The sequence below is a fragment of the Schistocerca americana genome, chromosome 2 (genome assembly GCF_021461395.2).
Source record: "Schistocerca americana isolate TAMUIC-IGC-003095 chromosome 2, iqSchAmer2.1, whole genome shotgun sequence".
NCBI classification, from domain to species: domain Eukaryota; kingdom Metazoa; phylum Arthropoda; class Insecta; order Orthoptera; family Acrididae; genus Schistocerca; species Schistocerca americana.
Genome location: NC_060120.1, coordinates 74,343,497 through 74,368,123, shown reverse-complemented (window position 1 = coordinate 74,368,123; position 24,627 = coordinate 74,343,497). Strand labels below are relative to the sequence as shown.

Genomic DNA, 24,627 nt, shown 5'->3' with positions numbered 1-24,627 from the left:
CCATCCCAGTAGCAGTCATGAATATCATAGAACCTATTTACTGAGACCTGGCAAATCCTGATTTACTGAAGAAGTGTCTGCATGGTCAGACCCAAAATCCCAATGAGTTGTCCAATAATTTTGTTGTTGTTGTGGTCTTCAGTCCTGAGACTGGTTTGATGCAGCTCTCCATGCTACTCTATCCTGTGCAAGCTTCTTCATCTCCAAGTACCTCCTGCAGCCTACATCCTTCTGAATCTGCTTAGTGTATTCATCTCTTGGTCTCCCTCTACGATTTTTACCGTCCACGCTGCCCTCCAATACTAAATTGGTGATCCCCTCGATGCCTCGGAATATGTCCTACCAACCGATCCCTTCTTCTAGTCAAGTTGTGCCACAAGCTCCTCTTCTCCCCAATTCTATTCAATACCTCCTCATTAGTTATGTGATCTACCCATCTAATCTTCAGCATTCTTCTGTAGCACCACATTTCGAAAGCTTCTATTCTCTTCTTGTCTAAACTATTTATCGACCACGTTTCACTTCCATACATGGCTACACTCCATACAAATTCTTTCAGAAACGACTTCCTGACATTTAAATCTATACTCGATGTTAACAAATTTTTCTTTTTCAGAAACGCTTTCCTTGCCATTGCCAGTCTACATTTTATATCCTCTCTACTTCGACCATCATCAGCTATTTCGCTCCCCAAATAGCAAAACTCCCTTACTACTTTAAGTGTCTCATTTCCTAATCTAATTCCCTCAGCATCACCTGACTTAATTCGACTACACTCCATTATCCTCGTTTTGCTTTTGTTGATGTTCATCTTATATCCTCCTTTCAAGACACTGTCCATTCCATTCAACTGCTCTTCCAAGTCCTTTGCTGTCTCTGACAGAATTACAATGTCATCGGCGAACCTCAAAGTTTTTATTTCTTCTCCATGGATTTTAACACCTCCTCCGAATGTTTCTTTCGTTTCCTTTACTGCTTGCTCAATATACAGATTGAATAACATCAGGGATAGGCTACAACCCCGTCTCACTCCCTTCCCAACCACTGCTTCCCTTTCATACCCCTCGACTCTTATAACTGCCATCTGCTTTCTGTACAAATTGTAAATAGCCTTTCACTCCCTGTATTTTACCCCTGCCACCTTCAGAATTTGAAAGAGACTATTCCAATCAACATTGTCAAAAGCTTTCTCTAAGTCTAGAAATGCTAGAAACATAGGTTTGCCTTTCCTTAATCTTTCTTCTAAGATAAGTCGTAGGGTCAATATTGCCTCACGTGTTCCAACATTTCTACGGAATCCAAACTTATTGTGGTGTCACCGCCAGACACCACACTTGCTAGGTGGTAGCTTTTAAATCGGCCGCGGTCCGGTAGTATACGTCGGACCCGCATGTCGCCACTGTCTGTGATAGCAGAGCGAGCGCCACCACACGGCAGGTCTAGAGAGACGTCCTGGCACTCGCCCCAGTTGTACAGCCGACTTTGCTAGCGATGCTACACTGACGAAGACTCTCTCATTTGCCGAGAAGATAGTTAGCATAGCCTTCAGCTAAGTCAATTGCTACGACCTAGCAAGGCGCCGTATTCAATTGATATTTATTATATGAAGCATGTATCATCAAGAGCGATGTTCTACAATTATGGATTAAAGTTAAGTATTCCAGAAGCTACGTACTTTTCTTTATAGCATTCATTACGTATCCTGTTTCAGACCTCACGCCAGCCTGCGTGAGTTTAAGCTCGTGCCTTTCGGCTTCCTCTCATTGTGTCTAGGCTGTCTTGTCTAGACACAACACTTATCTTCCCCGAGGTCGGCTTCTATCAGTTTTTCCTTTAGTCTGTAAAGAATTCGCGTTAGTACTTTGCAGCTGTGACTTATTAAACTGATAGTCCGGTAATTTTCACATCTGTCAACACCTGCGTTCTTTGGGATTGGAATTATTATATTCTTCTTGAAGTCTGAGGGTACTTCGCCTGTCTCATACATCTTGCTCAACAGATGGTACAGTTTTGTCAGGACTGGCTCTTCCAAGGCTGTCAGTAGTTCTAATGGAATGTTGTCTACTCCGGGGGCCTTTCTTATGTGGACTCATTTACCAAAAAATGTTTTTGTTGGAATGAAGACACTAAAGTGGGGGGTTAGTGATGCTGTTATTGTTTTTAATGATGGGAACAATGTTAGTGTGAAAATGCTACAGCATACGGGAATTAATCCAGGAGCAAATTGCATCAGAGAACTTGAACGGATGGACAAGGTTCGCATTGATAAAGTAGAGTATGCAGCACAATTGGCACTAAGGGGTCCAGAAAGAAGAAAAGAAGAAAAAACTTGGTAAAAGATCAAGATGATGATATACAGTATGATGCGGGGTGCTTCTGAGTGACTAAAAATAAAAAATTATGCATATATTAAGTCTCAGTCTTTTGGAACTTTAGAAGCCGTTCCTGAAAATTTACATTTTCCCTAAATATCAGAAACCAATTCGAGTAGAGTACTCAAATTTTCAGGGAGTAATAACATACATATCCTCAGTTTACTGAACTAAAAGAAGAACATAATGTTCTGTATAAATAAAATTATTTAGGATAACGACAAAAAAGTACACAAAATTTTAACTATGTAATTAAAAAATTGTATTTCCGAAAGCAGTTGCTGAAATGCAATTATTGTAATTCATTAGACTCGGAACATACACTTTAATGTCCTGTAAAAGTTTCATGTCATCGGCTACAGTGGTTCCCGATATACAGGGAAGCCAAGTCACTAAATTTAACATTGTCGGTATAGGGCGTTCCAACTCCCCTTACAACCTCTTCACTTTGTTGCTTAACCTTTCAGTCGCGTAGCAGCTATCCAATAGCTACCTGCAGTTAAAGGCATTTCCGTTTCGTTTCCATTTCCTTGTTTGTCTGAATCTTTCCACGTAAACGATACAACGGTTGCCTAAGTAAGACCTTAGCCGGTTATTTCCTCGTCCTTATCCAAATGAGTTACTATTCAGTTTTCCCTACCCAGTTATACATGTCACGTCGGATCGTAACGGAAGGGCTACGTTCCTTACAAATAACGTGCTTTTCTCTGGAGTATACCCAACCTTACCTCCCATTTGTAAAAAAGATAAAGAACTATTCTTCGCGATGAAGGCTAGATAGTATCAAAAAAGCGACGACAATATGATACTGATTTGCACTGCATTTTGTATCCTATCTACTTCCATAACCGTCAATTAGTATGCTGCCCAAAAAGCAAAACTCATTTTCTAAGTCTTGTTACTTATTTATGCGAGTCTGGCGGTCTGTAGGAAGAAAGGAAATTTCCTGTAGTGTAGGAACATATTTTTTATTTTCCCATATCGACAGTATCAGTTATCATCAGTTACCAGTTCTCGTAGCAACCATGACTATTATATTTTGACACGAACATTACTTATTATTACTCTACGCCAGCTACTACCTACCCCCACCTCGACTTCATTCCTGACGGTAAATTGACACCATATGTGCAATAATGCTGACTAGAATTTTCTACGATGTTCACAGTTATGCTTACAGATGACTCCATCATACTCAGTTCGTACAGGCGGTTGGCGCAGTTGGTGAAGGAGGAAAGCCTCGCTCACTTTGTAGTGTCGTTCCCAGAACCGATCGCGGTCCCCTGGTTTGGAGCCGAGTGGAAGGCTTAAACTAGAGGCTCACACGATTCTGCGGAGATCTGGGGTACAAATTGCTCGACCTCCGCTATCGGTTGGAGAAATGTAGGGTCCCCCTGAATAATTCAGGAGTGCACTACACGCAGTAGACAAAAAAATGGTTCAAATGGATCTGAGCACTATGGGACTTAACTTCTGAGGTCATCAGTCCCCTAGAACTTAGGACTACTTAAGCCTAACTAACCTAAGGATGTCACACACATCCATGCCCGAGGCAGCATTCGAACCTTGGACCGTAGCGGTCGCGCGGTTCCAGACTGTAGCGCCTAGAACCGTTAGCAGTAGGCAAAACACAACAGGAAATGACAATATTAATTTCTTAATAGTAAACTGTAGGAGCGTCTATAGAAAGGTCCCAGAACTGCTCTCATTAATAAACGGTCACAATGCCCACATAGTACTAGGGACGGAAAGTTGGCTGAAACCAGATGAAAATAGTAATGAAATTCTAAACTCAGATTGGAATGTATACCGCAGAGGCAGGCTGGACAGTGAAGGGGGAGGCGTTTTTATAGCGATAAAAAGTGCAATAGTATCGAAGGAAATTGACGGAGATCCGAAATGTGAAATAATTTGGGTGAAGGTCACGGTTAAAGCAGGCTCGAACATGGTAATTGGATGTCTCTATAGGACCCCTGGCTCAGCAGCTGTTGTGGCAGAGCACCTGAAGGAAGCCAGCCACGGTGGCCAAGCGGTTCTAGGCGCTACAGTCTGGAACCGCGCGACCGCTACGGTCGCAGATTCGAATCCTGCCTCGGGCATGGATGTGTGTGATGTCCTTGGGTTAGTTAGGTTTAAGTAGTTCTAAGTTCAAGGGACTGATGAACTTAGAAGTTAAGTTTCATAGTGCTCAGAGCTATTTGAACCATTTGAACCTGAAGGAAAATTTGGAAAATATTTCGAGTAGATTTCCCGACCATTTTGTAGTTCTGGGTGGAGATTTTAATTTACCAGATATAGACTGGGAGACTCAAACGTTTATAACTGGTGGCAGCGACAAAGAATCCAGTGAAATTTTTTTAAGTGCTTTATCTGGAAACTACCTTGAGCAGTTAAACAGAGAACCGACTCGAGGCAATATTATACCTTCGGGTGACAAACAGACCCGAACTATTTGAAAGAGTTAACGCAGAACAGGTAATCAGCGATCATAAAGCGGTTACAGCACCGATGATTTCAGCTGAAAATATAAATATTAAAAAAAGTAGGAAGATTTTTCTGTTTAGCAAAAGTGACAAAACGCAGATTTCAGAGTACTTATCGGCTCAACAAAAAGTTTTATCACAAGTACAGATAGTGTTGAGGATCAGTGGACAAAGTTCAAAACCATCGTACAATATGCATTCGATGAGTATGTGCCAAGCAAGATCGTAAGAGATGGAAAAGAGCCACCGTGGTACAACACACGAGTTATAAAACTGCTACGGAAGCAAAGGAAACTTCATAGTAAACATAAACATAGTCGAAGCCTTGCACACAAACAAAAATTACACGAAGCGAAATGTAGTGTGAGGAGGGCTATGCGAGAGGCGTTCAATGAATTCAAAAGTAAAATTCTATGTACTGACTTGGCAGAAAATCGTAAGAAATTTTGGTCTTTTGGCAAGGCGGTAGGTGGATCAAAACAAGATGTCCAGACACTCTGGGACCAAAATGGTATTGAAACAGAGGATGACAGACTAAAGGCCGAAATACTAAATGCCTTTTTCGAAAGCTGTTTCACAGAGGAAGACTGCACTGTAGTTCCTTCTCTAGATTGTCGCACAGATGACAAAATGGTAGATATCGAAATTGACAGAGGGATAGAAAAACGATTGAAGTCGTTCAGAAGAGGAATGGCCGCTAGACCTGATGGGATACCAGTTCGATTTTACACAGAGTACGCGAAGGAACTTGCCCCCTTCTTGCAGCGGTGTACCTTAGGTCTCTAGAAGAGCGTAGCGTTCCAAAAGATTGGAAAAGGGCACAGGCCATCCCCGTTCTCAAGAAGGGACGTCGAACAGATGTGCAGAACTATAGACCTATATCTCTAACGTTGATCAGTTGTAGTATTTTGTAACACGTATTTTGTTTCTGGAGACTAGAAATCTACTCTGTAGGAATCAGCATGGGTTTCGAAAAAGATGATCGTGTGAGACCCAGCTCACGCTGTTCGTCCACGAGACTCAGAGGGCCATAGACACGGGTTCCTAGGTAGATGTAGTGTTTCTTGACTTCCGCAAGGTGTTTTATACAGTTCCCCACAGTCGATTAATGAAGACAGTAAGAGCATATGGACCGTCAGACCAAATGTGTGATTGGATTGAAGAGTTCCTAGATAACAGAACGCAGCATGTCATTCTCAATGGAGAGAAGTCTTCCGAAGTAAGAGTGATTTCAGCTGTGCCGCAGAGGAGTGTCGTAGGACCGTTGCTATTCACAATATATATAAATGACCTTGTGGATAACATCGGAAGTCCACTGAGGCTTTTTGCTGATGATGCTGTAGTATATCGAGAAGTTGTAACAATGGAAAACTGTACTGAAATGCAGGAGGATCTGCATGAACTGACGCATGGTGTAGGGAATAGCAATTGAATCTCAATGTAGACAAGTGTAATGCGGTGCGAATACATAGAAAGAAAGATCATTTATCATTTAGCTACAATATAGCAGGTCAGCAACTGGAAGCAGTTAATTCCATAAATTATCTGGGAGTAGGAATTAGGAGTGATTTAAAACGGAATGACCATATAAAATCAATCGTCGGTAAAGCAGATGCCAGACTGAGATTCATTGGAAGAATCCTAAGGAAATGTAATCCGAAAACAAAGGAAGTAGGTTACAGTACGATTGTTCGCCCACTGCTTGAATGCTGCTCACCGGTGTGGGATCCGTACCAGATAGGGTTGATAGAAGATATAGAGAAGATCGAACGGAGAGCTGCGCACTTCGTTAAAGGATCATTTAGTAATCGCGAAAGCGTTACGAAGATGAGAGATAAACTCCAGTGGAAGACTCGGCAAGAGAGAACGCTCAGTAGCACGGTACGGGCTTTTGTTGAAGTTCCGAGAACATACCTTCATCGAGGAATCAAGCGGTATGTTGCTCCCTCCTACGTATATCTGGCGAAGAGACCATCAGGATAAAATCAGGGAGATTAGAGCCCACTCAGAGGCATACCGACAATCTTTCTTTCCACGAACAATATGAGACTGGAATAGAAGGGAGGACCGATAGAGCTACTCAAGGTACCTTCTACGACACCTCGTCAGGTGGCTTGCGGAGTATAGATGTAGATGTACATCATGTAGATCCGTAGGTGTGTTAGAGACGTCCTAATCCCAGAAACTACAAGGAGCGAAAGATTATATAAAACTTTTACAGAAACTAAATGGTAGCTTTAAGAATTGATGGGCATGAAATGAGAGCAGTAGCTGAAAATTGGTGCAACCTATCCACATTGTTATTCAGTCTGAACACTGACAAGCAGTAAAGGGATCAAAAGAGCAGTTTGGAAAAGTGCTTGATGTTCAGTGAAAAGAAATAAAGACTTTGAGGTTTGACGACGACATTGCAATTCAGAGACAGTAAAATACTTGGAGTAACAGTTGAACAGTTGAAATAATAGTTGTGAAAGGAGATAGTAAGATGAATATCAACAAACGCATGTAGGTATAACGGAATATAGTCGAACCAAATCAGGCGATGCTGAGTGAATTACATTAGATAATGAGACATTTGAAGTAGTCGAAGTGTTTTACTGTTTGGGCAGTTTAATAACTGTCGATTATCGAAGTAGAGAGGGTACAAAACGCAATAAAAATCAGTATAATTTTGTCATTTTTGTAATGCTATTTAGCCCTCATCGCGAAGAGATTTACAGTGTTTTCGTTGGCACTTTACAAATGACCAGTTCGACCTGTACCCATTTCATGCCTATTAAAAATGAAAATTTGTTGTTATAATATGATTTGTTTTATATGAGATGCATGTGAGTGAATAATATGTGCATCGAATTGTTTTGGAACGTAGGATCTCAGAATTTTAGCACAAACGTTTTCCGTGATACTTAGTGCATGTAACACTGTGCAAGATATTACCGTGGTTAACGAAATGGACTCGAATTTTGGTAGGAACCAGGCTCAGATCCCAGAGCAGGTACAAGAATCAGTCGAATGAAGATTTCGAGTGCTATCTTTTTCATGGGTGAGTTACGTTTCTGTAGAATTTTCAACGATTTTTAGCCTACCATCTGCCATTTGTAGGACCAACCTCACGTGGTTATCGGAAGGGTTGAGAATGTTTCCAGCCACCGATCGTCAGTAGTGTAGTAAAACGGTACTGGCATTTGCTCCTAGAGATGTACACTACGTTACCTTTCTTTATGGTGAAGAATTTGCGGTACTCAGATGACTCACATGATTGACGAATGTTATTCCCCTGAGTGTCTTGCTGCGACAGTAAAATTTGCAGGAGCATTGTTTCATAATGTTTTTATTGTTGCTTTTTCTGCTTTGGACTAAAATGTTCAGTTTTGGTGAATAACAAAATACAAATTTATAAAAAAAAGGTCTGTATCATAATTCCTATTTTTTTCTACAATTTTAAATCGTACCTTTCCTCTATCTTATGAGTTGCTGTCTACAGAGCAGAGACCAGCGCATCGTGAATCGAAGAAGAAAAATCGAAATTATGCGATTAAAAAGATCTGAATCCTAATTTGGAAAGGCTTGGAGACCAGATGAAACAGACAGTTAGTATACCGTGCCAATACAATACAGTTACGGACGTCATGATGAGTAATTTACGTAATTCTCAGAATCCAACGCGATAAGATGATAGGATATGTGGCTGCTCTCGTAATCTTGATATTTCTTGACTAGTTGGTTGTGGTTAGACGTTAATATTACTTTCTTTCCAATCTCAGGGCTTGGTAGTTGTTAATTTTCTTTGCGAGAAGACGACACTATTTATTGTCTTTAAAATTCGTCGTAAAACAGGGTTCGTAGTGGAATTGAATATTTCGTACTATCTTTCTCTCTTTAACATTGATGGATTAATCAATAAATAAAGACGATCATCTTTAAGTAAGCCCTGTCCAAATTAATTTTACACTCTTTGACGTAAGTTAAATTCACGCCAAGTTATTTTTGCAAGTTATTATAAACTCAATGTTCATTAACGCTGGAAGCCAAAGATGTTATGCCTATGTTAACTTCCGTTCGATTTGATGAAAAAATCACGATCGCTGCGCTGCGTTGCGTAATGTAGCGATCAATAATAATTAAAGTTCTCAAGGTTTCAACTTTCAGTTAATTCCTATCCACTGAAACTCCCTATCTCACTTGCTGAATTCACTAAAAAGTTAATTATCATTTTTTAATAATATAACTTTTCCCTTTCACAAAGATACTTACTTTCAGACAGGGTGGGAAGTACTTCTGAAATTAAAGTTTTGATTATCACCCTATATATTTTCAGAATTAAAAATCATGAAGCCGCGCGGAGTGGCCGCGCGGTTTGAGGCATTATGTCACGGACTGCGCTGCCCCTCCCGCCGGAGGTTCGAGTCCTCCCTAGGGCATGGGTGTGTGTATTGTTCTTAGCATAAGGTAGTTTAAGTTGTGTGGAAGTCTAGGGAACGAAGACCTAAGCAGTTTGGTCCCTTATGAATTCACACACATTTGAACATTTTTTGAAAAATCATAAGCACTCACACGAGCTAACACAAAACAGACAACATGAGACAAGATGAGCTTAGACAAAATGAGAGTGAGACACTATTGTCTCGACTATTTATAGACTTATACAAAAAAAGTTGACTTAATTATAACCTCGTGCTCCTGGAAGTTCTTAGTACACTAGCTATTCAGTTGAAATGGTAATTCTTAAATAATTCACAATTACACAAAAATGTTACCGAAGTTATTTATAATCATGACTTACGGCCATATCGGTTGAATGAGCCACCCCAAGACGCAGGCAGGCAGTGTATTTCATGTTCACGACTATAGATATTAGTACATTAATTTACAGTATTTATTTATATTTACTCTGGTTTCATGAAGTTCTGATCACTTTCTTTCAGGTAATAGGACAAGAACTAGGAAATATATTCTTCTCGCCGATAAGTATACATTTAGCTCTCATTTTGGTGTTCCTTGGAGCAGGCGGTGAAACTTACAAAGAGCTTTTGAAAGGCTTACACTTGCTGGATGAGAAGCAGCTGGTTGCGGAAGGAGCATATGCAATGATGGAAAGCCTTGTGGTAAGTACAGAATTTTCAAAAAATTAACCCATAACATTTTACGTGCTTGGGAAGAGTTTTTTTCCTATTATTAGGAGGTAACACGCTACTTATACAAAACTCTTCTGGACTGATGAGTGTCCGAATCATCTCAAAAGTAAGATGTATTAAGGAAAAGCATGCTCACGTAGATTAACTGAAATGAATAGAAATATCTAAACTAACGCTACGGCATATGTTCCTGCATGTAACACATACTCTTTAGTTTTAGCTTCTATATTTTTTTCAATATAAGTTGGATACCTTTTGAATAAGGGTGGACATAGATGCAGCAAAAGATTGTGGTGGCAGATGTTCCAGTGAGGTCATTGGAAGGCGTATCCATGGAAAGGCTCTCGATATGAGAGAGGAAGTTTAACGCAGATGTTCTTTAATTGACAAAAATATATATTTTAGTAACACATTTATTATTTCCAGAGGAAAAAAGCCAGAAAGTTCAATGTAGTGTCTTATTACACTATTAGTACGCTGGATATAGATGTAATATGTGTTTGGGTCTTCAATGCGAAGACAGGTATGATGCAGCTCTCCATGATACTTTATTCTGGGAAAACCCCTTTATCTCTGAATAACTGATGCAACCTACATCTTTTGGAACCTCCTTACTTCATTCTTCTCTTGGTTTCCCTCTACAATTTTTGCCACCCACATTTCCATCCAGTACCAAATTGATCCCTTGATGTTTCAGAATGTGTCCTATCAACCGATCACTTCTTTTAGCCATGTTGTGCCACAATTACTTTTCTCCCCATTTCTATTCAGTACCTCCTCATTAGTTACGCCGGCCGCTGTGACCGAGCGGTTCTAGGCGCTTCAGTCGGGAACCGCGCAGTTGCTACGGTCGCAGGTTCGAATCCTGCCTCGGGCATGGATATGTGTGATGTCAAAAAAAAAAAAAAAATGGTTCAAATGGCTCTGAGCACTATGGGACTTAACTTCTGAGGTCATCAGTCCCCTAGAACTTAGAACTACTTGAACCTAACTAACCTAAGGACATCACACACATCCATGCCCGAGGCAGGATTCGAACCTGCGACCGTTCCAGACTCTTCCAGACTGTAGCGCCTAGAACCGCTCGGCCACTTCGGTCGGCTGTGTCTGATGTCCTTAGGTTAGTTAGGTTTCAAGTAGTTCTAAGTCTAGGGAACTGATGACCTCAGATATTAAGTCCTATAGCGCCTAGAGCCATCTGAACCATCATTAGTTACGTGATCTATCCAGTCTAATCTTCATCATTCTTCTGCAGCACCAAAACTTCTATTATCCTTTTGTTTGAACTGTTTACTGTCAACGTTTTACTTTCATACAAGATTACACTTCAGACAAACACATTCAGGAAAGACTTCCTAACGCTTAAATCTATTTTGATGGTAACAAGTTTCTCTTCTCCAGAAATGATTTTCTTGCCGTTGTCATCCTATATTTTGTATCCTCAGTACTTCGGCCATCATCAGTTATTTTGCTGCCCAAATAACAAAACTCATCTACTAATTTAAGTGTCTCATTTCCTAATCTAATTCCCTCAGCATCAAATGATTTAATTCAGACTTGATTTCATTCAAATACATTCCATGATCTTTGTTTTGCTTTTGTTGATGTTCATCTTATATCCTCGTTTCAAGACACTGTTCATTCTGTTCAATTGCTTTTCCAAGTGTTTTGCTATCTTTGCAGGATTACGATGTTAGTTTTCATTTCATCTCACTTAACGTTGATTCCTTCTCCAAATTTCTCTGCGGTTACCTTTAATGCTTGCTCAATGTACAGATTGAGTAAAATTAGGGACAGGTTACAACCCTGCCAAACTCCCATCTCAACCACTGCATCCTGTTCGTGCTTCTCGACATCTACACTACTGGCCATTAGAATTGCTACACCACGAGGATCACGTGTTACAGACGCTAAATGTAACCGACAGGAAGAAGATCCTGTGCTATGCAAATGATTAGCTTTTCGGAGCATTCACACAAAGTTGGCGCCGGTGGCGACACCTACAACGTGCTGACGTGAGGAAAGTTTCCAACCGATTTCTCATACACAAACAGCAGTTGACCGGCGTTGTCTGGTGAAACGTTGTTGTGATGCCCCGTGTAAGGAGGAGAAATGCGTACCATCACGTTTCCGACTTTGATAAAGGTCGGATTGTAGCCTATCGCGATTGCGGTTTATCGTATCGCGACATTGCTGCTCGTGTTGGTCGAGATCCAATGACTGTTAGCAGAATATGGAATCGGTGGGTTCAGGAGGGTAATACGGAACGCCGTGCTGGATCCCAACGGCCTCGTGTGACTAGCAGTCGAGATGACAGACATCTTATCCGCATGGCTGTAACGGGTCGTGCAGCCACGTTTCGATCCCTGAGTCAACAGATGGGGACGTTTGCAAGACAACAACCATCTGCACGAACAGTTCCACGACGTTTGCAGCAGCATGGACTATCAGCTCGGAGACGATGGCTGTGGTTACCCTTGACGCTGCGTCACAGACAGGAGCGCCTGCGAAGGTGTACTCACCGGCGAACCAGGGTGCACGAATGGCGAAATGTCATTTTTTGGGATGAATCCAGGTTCTGTTTACAGTATCATGATGGTCGCATGCGTGTTTGGCGACGTCGCGGTAAACGCACATTGGAAGCGTGTATTCGTCATCACCATACTGGCGTATCACCCGGCGTGATGGTAGGGGTGCCATTGGTTACACGTCTCGGTCACCTCTTGTTCGCATTGACAGCACTTTGAACAGTGGACGTTACATTTCAGACGTCTTACGACCCCTTCATTCGATCCTTGCGAAACCCTATATTTCAGCAGGAAAATGCACGACCGTATTTTGCAGGTCCTGTACGGGCCTTTCGACTGCTGCCCTGGCCAGCACATTCTCCAGATCTCTCACCAATTGAAAACGTCTGGTCAATGGTGGCTGAGCAACTGGCTCGTCCCAATACGCCAGTCACTACTCTTGATGAACTGTGGTATCGTGCTGAAGCTGCATGGGCAGCTGTTCCTGTACACGCCATCCAAGCTCTGCTTGACTCAATGCCCAGGCGTATCAAGGGCGTTATTACGGCCAGAGGTGGTTGTTCTAGGTACTGATTTCTCAGGATCTATGCACCCAAATTGCGTGAAAATGTAATCACATGTCAGTTCTAGTAGAATATATTTGTCCAATGAATACCCGTTTATCATCTGCATTTCTTCTTGGTGCAGCAAATTTAATGGCCAGTAGTGTATAACGGCTGTCTGGTTTCTGTTCTAGTTATAAATAGCCTTTTGCTCCCCGTATTTTACCCCTGCTACGCTTCTGTTCATCCGCGGTGTGGGGTAGCGTCTTTGGCTACTGACCAGGACGTCCTGGATCCCGGTATCGAGCCTCGCAACAGCTTAATTTGTGAATAAAAATCAGTAGCAAATGCGGAGGAAAACTTCCGGCATAAGAAGTCACCCTCATTCTGCCGAGAGCCTTGTCAAAGAGGACAGAGGATCGGGGAGATGTTCAGGGCACTCTGTTGCGCTTGGGGTGGGAAACTGCCCACAAAAGGCGGAAGAATCGGCAATGATCAACGGCGTGAGGATGCAGAAGACATCGCGATCCGCTGCTTTAAAGGCACATGATGTGTATCCACAGAAAATGTTGCCTGTAATTGAAAAAGTGTCATAATGATCTCTCCATTGGCAAAAAGATTCCAGAGTCGTTACCCATTCGGATCTCTGGGTGTGGTCTGTCAAAGTGGAGGTGACCATGAGAAAAGCGTTTAGTAACCAACGAAAGTGTAACATTCTACGAGTTCCCCCACATACAATAAGAAAACATTATAATTTTGAAGTAGAAAGATTTATAAATATGCCTCGAAAGCCCAGTTAATAGCTATATGTTACAACTTTACAATTATCGAGCAATGTAGTTCATTAGTAAGCTAATGTCCGCCCCGATAGCTGAATGGTCAGCGTGACGGACTGCCGTCCTAAGAGGCTGGGTCGGGGATTTTCTGCGCTCAGGGACTGGTTGTTGTGTTGTCTTCATCATCATTTCATCCCCATCTGGCGCGCAGGTCGCCCAAAGTGGCGAAGAATGTAATAAGACCTGCACCAAGGCGGCCGGACCTGCCCCGTAAGGGGCCTCCCGGCCAATGACGTCAATCGCAAATTTTCATTACCACTGTATGGCTATCAGGCCAGAACCATAAAAAGGATAAGCTGTTGGACTTGCATTGGGCAGGATGGTGGACCAAACACTTGTCCGGCTTTCTAGGAACAGCTTTCCTGTTGTTTTCCTAAATCTCTTACACGAAAATGCCCTTGAAAAGGAAACGGATTGTTTCCTTCCTCGTTCTTCGCCAATCCAGTCTTGGGCCCTGTCTCTAAAGACTTCATTGGCAACTAGATACTAAACTCAAGTCCTCCTTCAATCCTTCTGCGAAAAATGTTTCTTGTAATCTCATCCGAATGAAATGAAATATTGGAATGGTCTCAGATAAAGAAACTATGTAATATTTAAATTCGATCTTTCATTTCTTAGCTCCAGTACAGATTTTAAAGAAACAACACGAATATGTTAGATCTAGCTACAACAAGGCATCTTATCAGTATTCGACTTAGTTTTTGGTCTAGGATGGTGTGTGTCAGCTGTCAGAGAAAGAACTGTTGCTGTAAATGAAATATTTGTTTCTAATATGGATGTAATTTTGTTGCAGGAATCAACAGACGTCACACTTGAAACGGCGAACGCGATGTTTTTGCAAGAAAATTTTCAGATCAAGGAAGAGTATAAGAATTCTGTGATAAAGCTTCTTGCAGACGTTGAAGAAGTTAATTTTTCACAGAGTGAAATAGCGAGGAAGATAATAAACGATTGGGTAGACAAAAAAACGCATCACAAGATTAACAGTATTATCCCTACTGGTAAGAAATTTAGCCTAATGCTGCTGTTTCATCATAGTGATTTACGATCGCAAACATTACCAGTATCCTGAGTATGATGATTTGGTGACTTACTATCTGTCTGGTGGAATAGTTAAGAAGCAAAAAAACTGTTTCAAAAAGGAGTGCAGAATTCTCATGAGGTTGATACAACTTAAACCTAACATTACTGTTGTTTTGAAATTAATTAGGAAGCAACAAGATAAAATATGTGATCAGTGGGTCCGTATAGATGTGAAGAACGCAGGACACTCTGAAATATTTTGGAGTAATATTATTAGTTACCTTATCCCAGCGTATTACTTTCTGTGGGTTGAGATCATACCTCTGCGTGAAAGAAATGCTACTTGTTGAAAAGCGAAATATGTTCCTGTCTCTGTGAAGAAGATTATTACTGAGAAAACAAATCGATTCTTTATGATTTGAAGGTTGGTTTTTTGAAAAGAAAACTATTCATTTGAAGAAATTAACGTGGAAAACCACTAACCGATGTATTCACATGTAACTCCTAGATAAACCTCCATATTCCTGGATAATAAATAATGATTTGGGTCGGAGGTGGTTTAAGCGGGTAAGCGGGGCGTGAGGAGGGAGGGGAGAGAAGAGGGTAAACGGCAGAGGACAGTAATCACGGAAAGTAAAACTAACGTTCTACATCCCATCAATGACAATGTCATTAGAGACAGTTCACATGATGGGATATGAAAACTGTAAGGACGGGAATGGCCATATTATACTTCAGTTAACATATACCTTACTCTGTTTAGAAAAGGCACGGGAAAGCCTGAATTGGAATAAATAGCCGTGGAAGATCATTCATATTTTATAGCACGCAGACTTCGTGACTCTTAGCGGACAAAAACCTTGTTCCTGAAAGACATGACAACTTTGCGTCTGTACATATAAATGAAATGAAAGGTTGTACACTTATTATTTGTTGCTCTTGATCCCAAACGTGCGAGTACTCAAATGCTGAAATAACGCTGAATACAAAGCTAGTTTTAATTGTTCTTGAGGGTTCTAGAATTTGTGTTTGGTGTTTTTGATATTTCAGTACACTGATATCTAGGGGCCAACTATACGCATTTGTTGCAATTACCTTTGATAATTAGTCACTCAGTAATCAATAATCAAAACTGTGCAGGCAGGAATTGTATTTTCGGTGAATAAAAATTAAAAATTGTTCACGATGCAGTGGAGTTTTTGGGTTAAATAAAAAAGAGTTCATTGTACTCTCTTTAATATTGAATTAATGTAACTACTGTGCCAAAAGCTCTAAAATAAAATAAAAGTGGAGCAGTATACTATGTTAACAAACGTCTAAATTCTGGCATAATTTTGGAAATACTTTAAAGTTCAGCAGTTTATTTTTAACATTAAAGTTCCGCATTAGCTAACCAGTCAAAACGAAATAATCGTGGAAATTACTTTAGAGTTCTAAACTGTTCATCTAATTTAAATTATCTAAGCTCACATGCTAACTAACTCGCCGAAATATTCGTAAGTATTCGTTCGATGTGCAAAGAACACAATTCTTTGATTTTGAAACGTCCCCTTAGAAAAATTTATGAATTACAGTGCTAGTAAACCTCTTACGTTATTTGATTTTCAAACAGCTGAGCAGAACTGAACGTACTCAGACATTTCTCTCTTTACTTATTCTGATCAACACTAAACTGACACACAATATTTTTAGCGCAATGCAATCTAACTTTCAATAACACCTACAAATGAATGGCCCTGACTAACAAAAACCTATACCTTTCATGAATCACTTACCTCACAAAAATCTTCGTTACTCGAACTACTGCAATACAGTGAGCGCCAATGCTGCCAGCTAAGTAAATGATTCTAACTACTGATAGGCATAGTTAGCAAATGAAAGATTTTGATAGAGAGCAAACAATATATTTACCTTAATAGTGTTCAAAAGTCACACTATATATATGTCAGTTCATGACATCCAGTCTTACAAGTTTCGTTATTCTGACGGACACACGTCCAGATCGTCTGCTCTCAAAACTCTGCCATCTCTCTTCCCACAACCTCCACTGCTGGCGGCTCACCTTCAACTGTGCAATGCTACGCACTGTCCATATCCAACTGCCCAACACTACAATAGCAAATATTCCAACAATGCAAACCAACCACAGACTGAACACAGCACAGTCAGTGATTTTTATACAGAGCGCTACGTGGCGTTACGAACATAAAAACCTAAACAGCCTATTTACATAGCCCCCGTGCTCCTCCAAAAAAATTTTACAAATTGTTTTGGGCAGTGGCCAATGCAGATTTGAAAAAAAAATTTATAATTACAATACCAAAGACATCAAATGCACAAACTTATTGATACACTGTTGGTCAAAAACAAAAATTGTTCTCATAAAGACAGTCCTGATCATTTATCACAATAGTAATTACAGTTTTTTTCACAAAGTCTCATTATTAAAAGAAAATGAACATGGAAGTAATGGATTTCCATGCAGTCTTGAAGAAGTGGTGTTGTCCTTCCAACGGAAAGACCGCACTGACTCTTGACATGCAGACAGGTAATCGGCCTCAACAGAGCAAACCCACAGCAGAGTCAGTCGAAGTTTTGAAGAATATTGGTAGGTAGGTCATCACAGAGCAGACCCACTGTAGTCCTGGTAGAGAGTATGGTATTGGTGGGCCACCAGAGGTGCAGACCCACTGCAGTCCTTGTAGAAATAATGGTATAGGTGGCTCATCAAAGGTGCAGACCCACTGCAGTCCTTGTAGAGATGGCCAGCAGCCATCTGTTGCGACTGTCCAGGTGCCCAATCACCATCGAAAAGTCTTGCGGACAATATAGCAAGTCCATAAACCACCACTTGTGCACTCACAAAGTTTTTGGAACTGCACTTAGAACCAGCAATGCTGTTAACCAGTTCCTTGCTGAATTATTAACACATGTGCAAACACTAACAGTCCCAACTTCTCACATATTGTGCATATATTATGACTAACAGAAGTGTGTGCACTGAAATGAATGCTTACAAATTTCGTTATTCTGACGGACACACGTCCAGATTGTCCGCTCTGAAAACTCTGCCATCTCTCTTCCCACATCCTCCACTGCTGGCGGCTCACCTCCAACTGTGCAACGCTACGCACTGTTCACATCCAACTGCCCAACACTACAATAGGAAATATTCCAACAATGCAAACCAGCAACAGACTGCACATAGCACAGTCAGTGATTTTTATACAGAGCGCTACGTGGCGTTACCAACAAAACCTAAACAGCCTACTTACAATTTCTTAGATGCAAGAGCAAGATAAGTCCTTTTTTTTTGGGGGGGGGGGGGTCATCAGTCTTCTGATTCGGCCTGCCAGGAATTCCTCTTCATCTGACACTTGCAACCTGGCATCCTCGATTATTTGCTGGATGTATTGCAATCTCTGTCTTTCTGTGCAGTTTTTACCTTCTACAGCTCTCTACAGTACCATGGAAGTTATTTCCTGATGTCTTAACAGATGTTCTACCATACTGTCCCTTCTTCACATACTCCTTTTCTCGCCGATTGTGTGAAGAACCTCTTGACTGCACACGTTATCAGTCCACCTAATTTTTAACATTCTTCTGCAGAAACACATCGCAAATGCTTCGAATTTCATCTGCTCGGTTTCCTTACGGTCCATATTTCACTACCGTAGAATGCTGTGCTCCAAACGCACATTCTCAGTAGTTTCTTCCTCAAATTAAAGAGTTTTTTATACTTCTAGACTTCACTTGGCCACGACAGCCCTTTTTGCCAGTGCTCCGTTTGTCATGGATTATTTTGCTGCCCAGGTAGCGCTATTCCGTAAGTTCATCTACTATGTGGTCATCAATCCTGATGTTAAGTTCCCGCTGTTCTTATTTCTGCTGCTTCTCATTACTTCCGTATTTCTTCCATTTACTGTCAAACTATATTCTGTACTCGTTGGACAGTTCACTCCATTCAGCAGATCCTGTAATTCTTCTTCACTTTCACTGAGGATAGAAACGTCATCTTAGCATTGATATCCTTTCACAATGAATTTTAATTCCACTCTTGAACCTTTCTTTTACTTCCGTCACTGCTTCGTTGATGTGTAGACTGAACAGTAGGGATGAAAGACCGCCGTCTTGAAAGACAGTGCGAGTTGTCATGTGAAGGCATTTGGACGTGTTGCTAACCATGACTGTTTGCGACACACACAGCTCGGGGAGGCCCTCCATTTATTAGCTTACGTAGACTTTTCCCAGAGGTACTTGGAGCCAATGAGGCGGTTCTTCCCTGGGACTGGCGACTACATGTATAGATACACTATGTGATCAAAAGTATCCGGATACCCCCCAAAACATACGTTTTTCATATTAGTGGCACTGTGCTGCCACCTACTGCCAGGTACTCCATATCAGCGACTTCAGTAGTCATTAGACATCGTGAGAGAGCAGAATGTGGCGCTCCGTGGAACTCACGGACTTCGAACGTGGTCAAGTGTTTGGGTGTCACTTGTGTCATACGTCTGTACGCGAGATGTCCACACTGCTAACCATCCCTAGGTCCACTGTTTCCGATATGATAGTGAAATGGAAAAGTGAAGGGACATGTATAGCACAAAAGCGTACAGGTCGACCTCGTCTGTGGATTGACACAGACCACCGACAGTTGAAGAGGGTCGTAATGTGTAATAGGCTGACATCTATCCAGACCATCACACGGGAATTCCAAACTGCATCAGGATACACTGTAAGTACTATGACAGGCGGGAGGTGAGAAACCTTGGATTTCACGGTCGAACTCATAACCCACACATCACGCCGATAAATGCTAAACGACGCCTCGCTTGGTGTAAGGAGCGTAAACATTGGACAATTGAACAGTGGGAAAACGTTGTGTGGAGTGACGAATCACAGTACACAATGTGACGATCTGATGGCAGGGCGTGGGTATGGCGAATGCCCAGTGAACGTCATCTACCAGCGTTTGTAGTGCCAACAGTAAAGTTCGGAGGCGGTGGTGTTATGGTGTGGTCGTGTTTCTTGTTTTGCGTCTCACTGTAACAGCACAGGCCTAAATTTGTTTTAAGCGCATTCCTGCTTCCCAGTGATGAAGTGCAAATCGGGGATGGCGATTGCATCTTTCAACACGATCGAGCATCCGTTCATAGTGCACGGCCTGTGACGGAGTGGTTACGCGATATTAACATCCGTGAAATGGGCTGGCCTGCGCAGAGTTTTGACCTGAATCCTATAGAACACCTTTGGGATATTTTGGTATGTGACTTCGTGCCAGGCCTCACCGACCGACATGGATACCTCTCCTTATTGCAGCACTCCGTGAAGAATGGGTTGCCGTTCCCCAAGAACCTTCCAGTACCTGATTGAACGTATGCCTGCCAGAGTGGAAGCTGTCATCGAGGCTAAGGGTGGGCCAATACCATACTGAGTTCCAACATTACCGATGGAGGGCGCCACGAATTTGTAAGTCATTCTCAGCCAGGTGTCTGGATACTTTTGATCACATAGTGTAGGTGATGGACTGCCGCGGTCTGGTCACTTTTCTCTGGCTAGCTGCTAGCTTCCATTGTTGGTTCTGTGGCCCCTTGCTCGGTGGTACCGACTGATACATGCAGCATCTCGTCATAAATATGGTGGTGTTTGTATTGTTATCAGGTGTACGCAGTCAGTTTTTTTTTTCAGAATTCATTGCGTGTGCATATTGCAGGGTTTATTTTGTTTACATAATATGATCATAATTAAGTGTATTCCTTCCGCCTGGGAGTGCTGCCTTGACGAAAATGGGTTTTCTACTGAGGGCACGTAGGTATCTGGAAGTTACGAGCAGTTTGCTTAGGTAGTCTGCTCTCTCCCTGAATGATGGTGTTTCACCTGTGGTGGGCTAACGCAAAGACATGTGGAAGTCTCTCGTTCATGGCCGTGGATTCAGTGGAGGTCGTGATTGCTCTTGGAGTTCGATGTATTACCAGCCTCTCACTTGTCTCCTTTGACGTGCGAATGCTGGGCACAGTTCCTAGTGGTCTAGACATGTATTCTTAACAGTCTTTGATATTTCCACCAACATGTTGGGATCTGTTTGCCATTATTACCATTATTACTGTGGGGTGGAGATCCATCAGTCAGAACTGATATAGCAACAGTGCGTTTTATGTCAGCCACTAGGGCTCGACAGGATTACGCCTATCATAATGCAACTGTATCTGCCATTGGCGAGATTTGGGGGAGGGGTGGGGGAGGGGGTGGCGGCAGTGTTCAGATATGTGTGAAATCTTATGGGACTTAACTGCTAAGGTCATCAGTCGTTAAGCTGACACACTACCTAACCTAAATTATCCTAAGGACAAACACACACGCCCATGCCCGAGGGAGGACTCGAACCTCCGACGGGACCAACTGCACAGTCCATGACTGCAGCGCCTAAGACCGCTCGGCTAATCCCGCGCGGCTGGCGGCAGTGTTAGCGCTTACACCCAACATGACGAGTTCGAGGGTGGGCTGCTGTGCACGTGACATGCTTTACGCTGCATTGGCCTGCTCTGTCTGTAGGTGCATACTTTTCGTAGCACAGTGCTACACACAGCAGCTTTGTTTGTAGTCATAAGAATTTTACTGTGACGCACACCTCTAATAATGTAGCGTGGTATTTCTTATACTCTCAGTATAACTTGTTAGTGCTTATAGAATTTGGTATTATATCATTTACATGAAGTGCTGCCATTATTTCTACCACTGTTTTCGTTTCTAACACATACACTATAACGTTACAAGCACTTGTAATGGAGTGGTCACTTACCAGTGATAAATATCGTGACCATGCTACACTGTGATTGGCTGAGAGTATCATGACGTCGATGCCACACACGCGACGTTGACAATGCGTCTTGACACGACATGAGTCTGCCATATAACATCGTGATGTTGTCACAACGTCGTGACATGACGCGACATGATTTTGAGGTGACAATGGGGCAGAATTCATACCGCCAGGTTAGCTGAGAACGCTAATGCGCTGCTACCTGGACTTGCGTAGGCGCGCCGGCCCCGGATCGAATATGCCTGGCGGATTAACGACGTGGGCCGGTGTGTCGTCCAGCCTGGATGTCGTTTTTAGGTGGTTTTCCACATCCCAATAGGTGAATACCGGACTGGTTCCCACGTCCCGCCTCAGTTTTACGACTCGCAGACATCTGGACACGTTGCCACTCTTCCATGGATTACGCACACAGCTGGGGTACAGTTTTTCTGTTCCGGAGGGTAGGGGGTGGCGGCTGGAAGGGCATCTGGCCACCCCTTAACTTTAACATTGCCAAATCCGTAGCTAACCATGCCGACCCTGCGAAACCGCGGGATAAAGGCACAAGCAATGAATTGGGATCTAAACTCACGTAAGTAGGTAAAATGCATAAATTGTGGAAAATATGAAAAAAATGAGAGTACTTGCTTATTTGATTGGGTTTGGTGTCTGCTGGTACCTCAAATGACGATATTTTAAATATTATTAACAAATATGCCTCGAGTGATATAATTCGTTATCAACAAATACACACAGTCTGAGCCTCTCTCTTTGCTCTCCATCTCCTGAGGGGGTGCTTGATCCTCATTCGCCCTTGGGATGGGGAGTGGTATCCTGCCATTTGATTGTTCTCCCTTTGGCTGGGAGGGAGTTACCGCCATTTTATGTCACTTGACACGGTTGTGTAAGGTCTATGATGATTCCCATGGGTTGCCTTGATCGATTCTCGTGGTTCCTTGCGGGGGAGGGAGTGAGAGTGGTCTTGAATGTAAGTTGGCCAAGGTGGTAACCGGATGTGTAAGACTGGACGTAAGAAGATCGTTATTTATCTCCAGTCTCTTCTTGCTATCCTACTCATGTCAAGATATTTGTTTTTCAACATAGTCACCCTGGTGAAGAACACATTTTTCCCACTGAAAGACCAATTTGTTGATACAGTCACTGTAGAATGTTTGACTGTGATTGAGGAGCCACAACTTCACCTCTACTAGCACCGCATCATCACTGTCAAAGCGAAGTCCCAGAAGGTGTTCTTTAAGTTTTGGTAACAGATGAATATCGGATGTGGTGAAGTCGCGACTGTATCGAGGATGATTGATGACAGTGAATCAAAGGCGTCTGATTTTTGCAGATGTCGCAGCGCTCATGTGTGGTCTTGTATAGTCATGCTGAGCAAGTGGGTGCTCCATGCGTAGACAAACTCTACGAAATGGGAACTCGTTTATGCTGATCCTCACGCACTGAGATAGTTACGTTATACACCACCATGTTATATGCTACAATGCGGAACTCTCTAGCAGCATAGGGCTGCAAATATGTAGAACAATACAGTCGTAGAATGTTAACAAAGTTTGTTTTAGTTAAAAAAAGCTTAAAAGAGTCTTCACATAAAAAATTAGATGTCTTACTTTTTATATCGTGCAAATCTTCCTAACACTACTGGAATGCCACTTAGTCGCAACTCATATGTACGTCTTTGCTGCTACAGCTGTCACAACCTGGCCACGAGCAAGATGGCCACCAGCTATTTGAGCCTTTGCATTGTCATTAAACAAATTAACATACTTCCGTTTTTGCTTATATTCTTAAAAATTATTCATTTTACGCTATACATACGCACAATGCATCAGATAACATGTAAATTTACTAGCTTTTAACTTCTTGCCTTGGTTTTCACTATGTTCCTTAGTCTGTCTAATTTTCAATATTTTGTATGTTTAAACACTACTATAAGGAGTTTCATTGTTAATATACTGGAACAAATAAAAATAAAAATGTTTATACATCAATATCTAAGACTGATTTAATATGCTGCCATTACATTCGTTGTTTCATTAATTATTTTGCTAAAAATTCACGTCTTTGTGCACGGAATGCGTATTCTGGCATGTAGTTTACAAGAGATAGTTATAATAAATCTAGTGTTATTTTGTGGTAGGACTCCACGAAGTCTAGCCATGAGCACTTGCTTTATAAAAATAGGCAAGTCGTTGAGGAGATAATCAGTTTTTAAAATTTGTTTTAACTGTGAAAACCTTGTCATCGAATAACTTAAAAAGTACCTGCCTGGTCGAGGAAATGTTTTCACATATAGAGTCGTCTTGAGTTTTTCTTTTTAAAAGTGTTATTAAATTTTCTGTAACTGTCTCGGAACGATTTTTATTATATTTCTGGCCAATTGTTAGTATTCTGTTCACTTAGTTCTGCCATATACTTATATGGATATCCATTTAAGTATATAGTTCTGGCAATACCGGCCATGACCTCCTTCTTCTGTGCGGATGCACACAAATTCCCCGAACTCTTACGGGAGTTGGTAAGAATGTCTTCCACGAGTAATGAGTTTGTTGGGGTGGGACACTACGAATGTAGTGTGTGGACATACAACGTGAGATTGTGAGTCTCGCGGGAGGCGTGCGCGAGATAGTCCCTGCAGTCGCATTATCCTCCGTGCCCTCGGTGTCTCAGATGAATAGAGCGCCTGCCATGTAAGCTGGAGATCCCGGGTTAGTGTCCCAGTCGGGGCACACACTTTCACCTCTCCCCGTTGATACATATCAACGCCCGTCAGCAGCTGAAGGTATTAATATAATTCCGATTTAATTTAGTTCTGCCATGGTTGATACCCCTTCCATGCCGCTCAGCAACAGCTAAGCGCGCCAAGTTTTTCCCGCGACCGAGCTGAA

General features: G+C 42.0%; 1 protein-coding gene across 1 annotated transcript in view; it reads left to right on the top strand.

The window, feature by feature from the left end:
• The window catches only part of LOC124595557 (serpin B8-like), a 107,370-nt gene that overhangs the window by 40,590 nt on the left and 42,153 nt on the right, over positions 1-24,627 (top strand). Inside the window, exons 3-4 of the mRNA XM_047134338.1 lie at positions 9,781-9,960; positions 14,690-14,897. Of these exons, the coding sequence (XP_046990294.1) occupies positions 9,781-9,960; positions 14,690-14,897 (388 nt within the window). The remainder of the gene's footprint in view (positions 1-9,780; positions 9,961-14,689; positions 14,898-24,627) is intronic.